We start from the raw sequence: 10000 nt of genomic DNA on the forward strand, positions 1-10000 counted from the left end.
CCCTGGCGTCATATCTCTCCATCCTTCCCTTCTCTCTCTCTCTCTCTCTCTCTCTCTCTCTCTCTCTCTCTCTCTCTCTCCTTCAGTCATATTTTTGCTGGGTCGTTCACCCTTCCTTACCCTCCTAAACACCTGTTCCCTCCTCCTCCTCCTCCTCCTCCTCCTCCTCCTCCTCCTCCTCCTCCTCCTCCTTCTTCTTCTTCCCTCATCTTCTCCCTCTCCTCCTCATCTTCTTTCTCCTCTTTTATTTTTCCTCGTTCTCCAGTTATTTCCCTTCCTCTTTTTCTCCTTCTTCTCCTCTTCCTTCTTCTCCTCCTTGGTTTTTTTTCTTCTTCATCTTCTTTTGCTCCTCCTCCTCCTCCTCCTCCTCCTCCTCCTCCTCCTCCTCCTCCTCCTCCTCTTCTTCCTCCATGTTTTCTGCGCTTCTTTTTCTGTACATTTTTTTATTTGCCTCTTTTTTTTCTTTTTTTATCTTTTCTATATTTTTTTTTACTTCTTACAGCTTCTCCTCCCCCTTCTCCTCCTCCTCCTCCTCCTCCTCCTCCTCCTCCTCCTCCTCCTCCTGCCGTCCTCTTCCCTCCTTTCTTGCTTCCTTCTTTCATTTCTTCTCCCTCCCACTCCTTCTCAATTTCTTTCCTCCCTCCCCACCTTCCCTCCCTCCTCCTCCTCATCCTCTCCCTTCCATCCACTCTCCCCCTCTCTCCCTTCCTCGCTACCACTTTTATCCTACAAATAAAGAAATGGAACCAAAATGCTACTTTTATTGGAAGAACCGAAAACTTTAATGATGAGGAAGAGGGAGAAACGAGAATAGAACCAAGAGGAGAGGGAGGAGGAGGAGGAGGAGGAGGAGGAGGAGGAGGAGGAGGAGGAGGAGGAGGAGGAGGAGGAGGGAAATGAGAAATGGAACGTGATGATGAACAGAAAGGAAGGAAAGGAGAAAGAGAGAGAAAGAGGGAAGAAGGAATAAAGGAAGGAATGAAGGAAACTAAGTGGCAGGTGAGAGGAAGATGAGGGAAAGGTATGATAACGAAGATGGAAGAGGGAAAAAACATAATAATAAGGTGGATGAAATTAGAGGAATGCAAAAAAGACGCAAAAAAGAAACGTGCGGATAAACGAGATAATAAGAGAGAAGAGAGAGAGAGAGAGAGAGAGAGAGAGAGAGAGAGAGAGAGAGAGAGAGAGAGAGAGAGAGAGAGAGAGAGAGAGAGAGAGAGAGAGAGAGAGAGAGAGAGAAAGGGGGGAAAGAAAAACATATATCTATATATTTTTACGGGAAGGTTTTTCTCACTCGGGAAATAGAGATAGCTCCTTTTTCTCTCACTTTTTCACTCTCGTAAACCAAAGAATTCCATGAATCCTAAAAAATGGAAGAACTATGAATATTGAGAAGTATGCAATCTGCTGGGGAGGGGGAGGGGGAGGAGGAGCAGGAGGGGAGGAGGGAGAGAGGGGAAGAGAACAGGAGGAAGAGGAAAGGGAGGAGGAGAAAGAGGAGCAGGGAGACAAATGTGAATTATGATAGACGACTGTTATTCTCTCTACGATGAATAAACATATACTACAATGGAACACACTCTCTCTCTCTCTCTCTCTCTCTCTCTCTCTCTCTCTCTCTCTCTCTCTCTCAGTACCTCCTGCCTATCCTCACCCACACAACCACCCAACACACACACACACACACACACACACATTTTCACACGCTGGAGGAAGATTATACAAAGCAAAAAAGAAAAAAAAGGAAAGAAAAAACAAAAAGTCAGATTATACGAGTGGAAAAAAAGAGAGGGATGACAAAAAAACGGAAGGTCCCTGGCAGTACACCGCAATAGCATGAAGGGACTTTTTTGCGAGCTTCCCTTATGAACTTCACGGCTTCAGCTATAAAAAGAGGAAAAAAAAAAAAGGATATACTGAAAAAAAATTGCAAAAAAAAAAGTGATAAGCAGACTTAATGATCAAAATAACGTAAGAATGTCTGTGTTATGATGCGTGGAGTGAGTGAGGGAGTGAGTCTGTCTGTCTGTCTGTCTCTTCTCTCTCTCTCTCTCTCTCTCTCTCTCTCTCTCTCTTCCCACATACGCAGAGGTAAAGAATAGTTTATGAAAAGAATCAGATTGAGAGAGAGAGAGAGAGAGAGAGAGAGAGAGAGAGAGAGAGAGAGAGAGAGAGAGAGAGAGAGAGAGAGAGAGAGAGAGAGAGAGAGAGAGAGAGAGAGAGAGAGAGAGAGAGAGAGAGAGACGGTTAAGAATAAAGACAGAAAAAGCTGAACAGAGACAGCGATAGACAGATAACCAAGGACATAGACAGAGAAAGCGACTTACATACATACATACATACAGACAGACAGACAGAAAGACAGACAGACAGACAGACAGACAAAGAGAGCGTGAGTGTACGTACGAATAAATGAAACACCGGAGATTAAACAAACAAAAGAAAAAAAAATGAAGCTAAAATAATAATAAGAAAAATAGTAGAGAGCCAAAAAAAACCAACTCATGTGAAAAGAGAAAGATATATAAAAAAAGAACACTTCATATAAAAAATGTGAAATAATTCGATCACACATAATTAACTTGTCAGAACCAAAAATACAAGATGAAACACGTGTATTAAGAAACAACAAAAATTCACGAATGCTTCAATAAAAATACAAATTATAAAAATGAGAGAGAGAGAGAGAGAGAGAGAGAGAGAGAGAGAGAGAGAGAGAGAGAGAGAGAGAGAGAGAGAGAGAGAGAGAGAGAGAGAGAAATGATACAGTTGAAACGTTTACCCACCCCAAACACACCCACCCACAAACTCACACACACACACACACACACACACACACACACACACACACACACACACATACACTTCCCCCATCCCTCACTCACCCTCTTCCCTATATTCCTCCCCAAAGCCCTCCTCTCTCCCTCCTCTTCCCCCTTCGTTCTCCCCTCCTCTAACCCTGATCCACCTCTCCCCCCCTCTCCCCTCCTCTTGGCTATGACTGTCATCTGCATTAATGGCTTTGAGGTGAGTCGACCGCTGCATTTTCAGAGGCATGATAGAAACCCATTGAGGGAAATCAAAATATATTGTGTTTGAATCCTGTGTGTGTGTGTGTGTGTGTGTATGTGTAGGTACAGGATTTGACATTTGATGTGTTCACAGTTCTCTCATGTGTTTCATTTGTTGTGTCTCTTTCTGTATTTTTCTTTTTTTTTTCTTTCTTCCTTTTATTACGTTTGTATTTATGTTTTTTGTGCGTGTGTGTTTGTGTCTGTGTTCGTGTGCGTGTTGCTATTGTTGTTTTTATTTATTTTTTTTTTTTTCAATTTAAAGTAAGCCGTCAGAGCGGTAATATGATTTTAAATTTGTAATTCTCCATCGTAGGTCGCAATGTGTGTGTGTGTGTGTGTGTGTGTGTGTGTGTGTGTGTGTGTGTGTGTGTGTGTGTGTGTGTGTGTGTGTGTGTGTGTGTGTACTCCCATTTCCTCTTCCACACTCTCTCTCTCTCTCTCTCTCTCTCTGCGCGGCTCATACACACAAATATAAATTATGTGAACTCACTTTTAGGTCACAGCTTTCATTTACCTTTTGTCATGATTCTTCCTCTTCGCGCTGCATGATTTTACGCTAAGTGGAGACGCAACCTTTTACCGCGAGAATTTAATAGGCATTCGTATAGACCATTATTCTTCATTTTATCATTGTTTTTTTTTTCTTTTATTCTCTCCCAACACCGCTCATTACCAGTTCTATCAGCTATTGCAATTTCTCGCTTATAAACCCTCGCTTCGTTACCTTGCAAGTCGCGTCTCGTATTAAAGTTGTATTATAGCTATTATTGTCATTATCATTTTATTGTTATTAGTGGTGGTGGTAGTGGTGGTGGTAGTGGTGGTGGAGCGGGTTTATGGAGCAGTGGTAGTTGTAATGCATTCACCATTATTCACAGTATCGTTAAGAGGCGAGCATTAATCTCAATCATTCTTTACAACACTCAGCTTAACTCAGCTATCCGGGACTGTATCTCATAGCTAGTGTTTATTACTGGACTTCTTCATTAAATTAGCTATCTGTGTGTGTGTTTGTGTGTGTCTGTGTGTGTGTGTGTGTGTGTGTGTGTGTGAGTCTCTCTTTTTTTGTCTGTTTGTCTTTCTGTCCGTCTGTCTCTTTAACAAATTGCTTTTTCTTCATCTTCTCTTATCCTTCTCCAATTTCTCTTATTTATTTTTTTTTCTATTCACTGCTCTTACTCTGAGTTGATGACATGTGCAGAACTAGAATGAAAAATAATCTCTCTCTCTCTCTCTCTCTCTCTCTCTCTCAGGCCCAGCAGCGCCATCATCGTCATCATCATCACCGTTCTTTATCAGACACACACCAGGCACGCTGCATCCCATCTATTATTCATCAAACAATTACATGCAGGGAAAAAACTCGATACCATTTTTAACCTTCCTTTATCCCCTTTCTTTCCCCCCTCTCAATTTCTTCTCTCACTCCCCTCTTCTTTAAACCCCTCCCTCCCCAACTCCCGAAAATGCAACGTATCAATCTCTCTCTCTCTCTCTCTCTCTCTCTCTCTCTCTTTCATATCACAATATACTGAAGAGAAAAATAAGAGAATCACTTATGACATGGTTAGATTAGATGTGTGTGTGTGTGTGTGTGTGTGTGTGTGTGTGTGAGTGTGTGAGAGAGAGAGAGAGAGAGAGAGAGAGAGAGAGAGAGAGAGAGAGAGAGAGAGAGAGAGAGAGAGAGAGAGAGAGAGAGAGAGAGAGAGAGAGAGAGAGAGAGTTAACTAAAAATAAAATAAAATACGTAAAGAAAAAAAAACCATTACCATATCTTACAATACATATTCAATCAATCATCTACGTTGCTAGCCACTCGTCAGGTTACTCACAAAATAAAGAAAAAATAAGCCAATTAATCAACAAATATATGTAAAAAAAAAATAGAATAAAATAAACAATAAAAAGAAATACTTCAGTTAACTAAGAGTGAATACTCACCCCTAAAAAATGGCAGGAGGCGGGTGGTTCCTAGACGAGAAGGGAGTTGAGGGAGGGGGAGCCGAGAGAGAAATCTTTCTTTTTTCCTCCTTCCTCCACCTCCTGCCTGCTCTTATTCTTCTTCTGCTTCTTCCTCCTCCTCCACCTCCTTCTCTTCTTATTTCTCCTTCACCGCGTGTGTTTTTTCCCATGAAGTTGGCGTTTTTTGAGGCCTGTTCGGCTACAATTAGAACACCGGGAGTTTTTTTTTGCGGGTAAGAACTGACCGAAGGAGCTTGTTGGGATCGTAACCTCCTCCTTCTCCTCCTCCTCCTTCCACACCTACTCTTCTTCCTCCACCTCTCCACCTCCTCCACCATTTTGCTCCTCCTTTCCTTCTTTATCTCTTCTATCTACTCCTATTCCTCCTCTTACTCTCCTATCCTAGTTCTCATTTTTTTTTCTATTCTTCTCTCCCTCCACTTCCTACTACTCTAAGCTGTTGGTATGTGGAGAGCTAGGATAAGAAAAATAACTCTCTCTCTCTCTCTCTCTCTCTCTCTCTCTCTCTCTGGCTGATATTTACACTGTTATTGACGAGCCGTTGTTTGGCCAATCTTCTTTCAGCATGAGTAACTCTAAACCAATCACCTCACAGCACCGAAGAACTCCCGGCCAATTAGGTTGCAGCCTTTGAGAATTTTAACCTGTCGCGTTGAGAACAGTTCGACCTTTAAGAAAGAAAGCAGCCACAAAAATACTCTGCCTTCTGTAAACCGTGGCCTGCGTAACAATAACAATATTTACAAATCGTTCTTATACGTAGATGTTTGTGTCCACGCTCGGGAACAGAAAATGTATGTTGAGGAATGGAGGTAATAATAATAATGAAAATGGTAATGATAATGGCAATATAGGATAATAATAGCAATAATTTCAATCTTGCTTAACTTAGACTAAAGGTAAGGGGTGGTGATGACGATGGTGATGACAGTTATAATAATAATGGGTAAGATAATGATAATACTCATCATTAATCTAACTTAAGCTAACTTATCCTAATGATAGTAATATAGATGATAATGGTAATGATGGTAGTAGTAGTAGTAGTAGTAGTAGTAGTAGTAGTAGTAGTAGTAGTAGTAGTAATAATAATAATAATAATAATAATAATGATAATAATAATAAAACAATAATGATAATGGTAATAATAATAATAAAATATTCATAATAACAATAATGATAATAATAATAATAATAATAATAATAATAATAATAATAATAATAATAATAATAATAATAATAATAATAATAATAATAATAATAATAATAAAAATAATAATAATAAAAATAATAATAATAATAATAATAATAATAATAATAATAATAATAATAATAATAATAATAATAATAATAACATCTCTTGTCTAATATTCTTTACACTTCAATTTTATATTACTATTATTATTTAAACACATTTTTTTTCTGTCTCTTAAACAATCTAACAGGAAAATCAACAGGCAAGGAAATACATCATGTGCTGTACAATTCTCCACGCACCATAAAATAATTACACACAAAAAAAATTGAATTATATACAATGCAACCAGGTAAAAAGAAAAAAAGAACTATGCTAGATATTATGAAGCAATGTGGGAAAAAGGAGGCAGAAAAGAAAGAAAACAACAGCTAACGCCCATCACTGCCACCTTCAAAGAATAGAAAAGAGAGAAAGAAAGAGATTAAAAAAAACATCTCTCTCTCTCTCTCTCTCTCTCTCTCTCTCTCTCTCTCTCTCTCTTAAAACAGGTGAGAATTGGCCGCGGTTCTCCACTGGCTCAGTTGAGAGATTGCTATTATTAGTTCATTTATTTCATTCAGAGGAACTTCACTTAGAACATGATTGGTCTAGTAATTTCACACTCTCGGCGTTGAGTGATGACGAAATGTAAGAGGGAGAAAAGGAGAGGTGGAATTATTGTTAAGTATGTGTGAGGAGTTTTAGAAGTAAATAGTTAGTCTGGTTTAGATAGGATATGATCTCTCTCTCTATCTTTTTTTTTTATCCTCTCTCTTCTTTCATACTTAATTTACAATAAGTATGAAAGAAAGAAAATGTAATATGTTTTCCTCACACACACACACACACACACACACACACACACACACACACACACACACACACACACACACACACACACACAGACACACACACTTAGAATTAAACTCATCACAAAGGAGAAAAAATATAAGAAAAGAAACACCCAAGAATTTGATAAAAAAAAGAAAGAAAGAAAGAAAGAAAGAAAGAAAGAAAGAAAGAAAAAGACCTCGAAAAGAAGAACTAGGGACAGGAGTGGAGAGAGAAGAAAGAAAGAGAGAGATAGGAGCAGTGAGGCAGAAGAAAGGGGGAGGGTGGTAGAGCAGAAGATGGGGTGGGGAGTGGGGTGTAGCAGGTAGCTAATCAAAGAGAGTCAGAATTATCAGGTGGGCCCCCCAACACTAGCGCCTCAAATCACTACCCACCCACTATCACTAAGTCAAATTATCGCCTTGCAGTGACAAATGGGTCTATTGTTAGTTGAGGTGAGCAACGCCGTTCTGTTCTTCCCTTCAACCTCGCTCGCTCAATGCACCTTCATTTCTTCCTCTCTGTATGTCTGTCTGTCTGTCTGTCTGTCTGTCTCTCCCTACTTGCCTGACTCCCTCTAACACTGACGGACCGGAGACAAAGGCGAAAAGGAGAAGGAGGAAATGGAGCGGGAGGAAAAGGAGGGAAAGAAGTAAGGAAAAGAGGTAGTTACAGAGGGACTGGTGAGGAAAGGAAGGAAATGAAAGGAAAGGGGGACAAAAAAGGAGGAAAAGAAATCAGAGAAAAGGAGAGAAACAACTCAGGGAAAAGAGGTAGTTACATAGGAATAAAAGAGGAAAGAAAGGAAATGGACATAGGGAGAAAAAATGAAGGAGGAAGAGATGATTACAGAGACAGGAAAGGGAAAGAAAATAATGGAGAAAGTGGGGAAAAAGATAGGAAATAGTTACGAGACAATGAAAAAAAAAACAGACGGATAAAAACGTGGAAAAGTGAAAAAAAGAGAAGAGCGTCACAGGAAACATGAAAAGAAAAGAAAGAGATGGAACGGGATGAAATGACAAAAGACGGAAGAAAAAAAAAACATGAAAACAGAAATAACTAAAGAAATAAAAGAAGTATGACGAAGAAAAGACAAGAAAGGGATAATGAAAGGTATGAAAGGAGAGGAGATTGAAAATAGTATCACCAGAGAGGGAAGTTACAACACCACCTCCCCTTTCTATTTACTTCAGAGGTGCAGTGTCGCGGTACAGTCGCTACAATGACCTAAGGCAGCGTGGCGGAACAGAATCCTCACAGTATATGAACAAGACAGACAATCAGCTGGAACAATTAAAAGGAGAAGTGTACAAACAGAATCCGATTAGGAGGGAAAAATTGTAAATCGCTAAACCATTACTGTTTTTTTTTTACCTCCCTCCCTTTCCCCCTACTCTCTCTCTCTCTCTCTCTCTCTCTCTCTCTCTCTCTCTCTCTCTCTCTCTCTCTCTCTCTCCAGGGCAAATGTCCTTCGCCTGTTCAGCCAATAATCAGACATTAACAGACGCTGAATACTTTAAGAGGATTCAGTCAGCTTTGTCCAGGATACCAAAGCGGTTCAGATTTAATTCCTCATAAAAAATGGTATAAAAAATAGTTTACACAAGCTGCCCCCTCCAAATACTCTAGCGGTCCGGTATGAAGACAGCGGCGAGGCTCACAGGGACCTTCGCTCAGCATGGAGGGGAGGGCAGCACATACCGACAAACTGCACCAGCTCACGCCAAGGCTGCACGCGGCAATCACAGCGCTAGGGAGGGGAAGAGTCGCTTGGCTGGGGGCCTCACACGCATACATACGCAAATGCATACGCCCTGCACACTCACGCACGATTACACACTAAGACGGGAAGCACAAAGGTGGCTGGTCTCCTCCGATGGAAGCACTGCAGCCTCCAGCAAGGGAGAAGGGAGGGAGAGTGCGGGAGGAAGGGAACAGCTACTAATGTATCATGGACAAGACGACTCAAGAGGAAGCTCAGCTCACACAACAATAACAGGTTTGGGGAACACAGAGCAGAATGACACGCCTTACACTTATCACTGTCGTTCATACTTCCTCTCACTGTACTATTCAACAATTATTTTTTTTATGTATTTTCTTTAGAAATGAACACACACACACACACACACACACACACACACACACACACACACACACACACACACACACACACACACACACACACACATACACAAAGCCCTGCTGGGCGGGACTGGGTGGGGCGGGGCGGGCGGGACACACCAGGGTACTCACGCGTGCCGTTGAGGTTACGGGAGACAATCTTGTTTCCGTGGTTGACGTATCCCAGCAGGGGATGGTGGCCCTGTGGCCCCTGCTGTTGTGATGGCGGGGGCTGGGACTGTGGGTTGGAGGGCCCTGGCACGGGCATAGCCGGGGTGAGGGCGCCCACTGGACCCGAGGATGAGGACGTGGGAACGATACTGCCTGTCGAGGGGCCGACCACCGTGGGCGGGAGGATGGGGAGCGGCCCCCCGCTGGCAGATCCGCCGGACCCGGAGCGGTCGGACGGGGCACTGACTGTGGGAGCAGGCGTGGGAGTGGAAGGTGGCGCGGGCGTTGTGGGCGCCGAGTGGGTAGCGGTAGACGCGGGCGGGTATTGAGTCTCGCTCAGGCCGGACATGTGTGGGCGTAGGTGGATGTCGGGGAGCGGCGGGTGGTGGGGCGGGTAGCGGGGGTGGGAGGGCTCAACCTTGACTGGCACCAGTGTGTGGTTGGGGTAGGCAGCGACACTCCCGCTACTCTCGGTTGTGGGCGGCACCAAGGGCTCGGCAAAGGGGGCAGTGCGCGAGGTGGGAGGCACGAGCAGCATGGAGGTGTCGGTGGGTCACATGATGGGCGCTGGAGAGAC

The 10000-nt window shown here is 42.4% G+C and overlaps 1 protein-coding gene across 21 annotated transcripts in view; it reads right to left on the reverse strand.

Moving 5' to 3' along the window:
* Positions 1-10000, reverse strand: part of LOC123517546 (NGFI-A-binding protein homolog) — a 418417-nt gene that overhangs the window by 310455 nt on the left and 97962 nt on the right. For all 21 annotated transcript variants that reach the window (XR_006678491.1, XM_045277716.1, XM_045277717.1 and 18 more), the window contains one exon: positions 9385-10000. This exon is cut by the window's right edge and continues 43 nt beyond it. Coding sequence is in view for 20 of the 21 variants with exons in the window: in XM_045277716.1 (XP_045133651.1) it covers positions 9385-9961 (577 nt within the window). In the remaining variant the exon portion in view is untranslated. The remainder of the gene's footprint in view (positions 1-9384) is intronic.

Source organism: Portunus trituberculatus, chromosome 42, assembly GCF_017591435.1.
Source record: "Portunus trituberculatus isolate SZX2019 chromosome 42, ASM1759143v1, whole genome shotgun sequence".
Lineage (NCBI taxonomy): Eukaryota > Metazoa > Arthropoda > Malacostraca > Decapoda > Portunidae > Portunus > Portunus trituberculatus.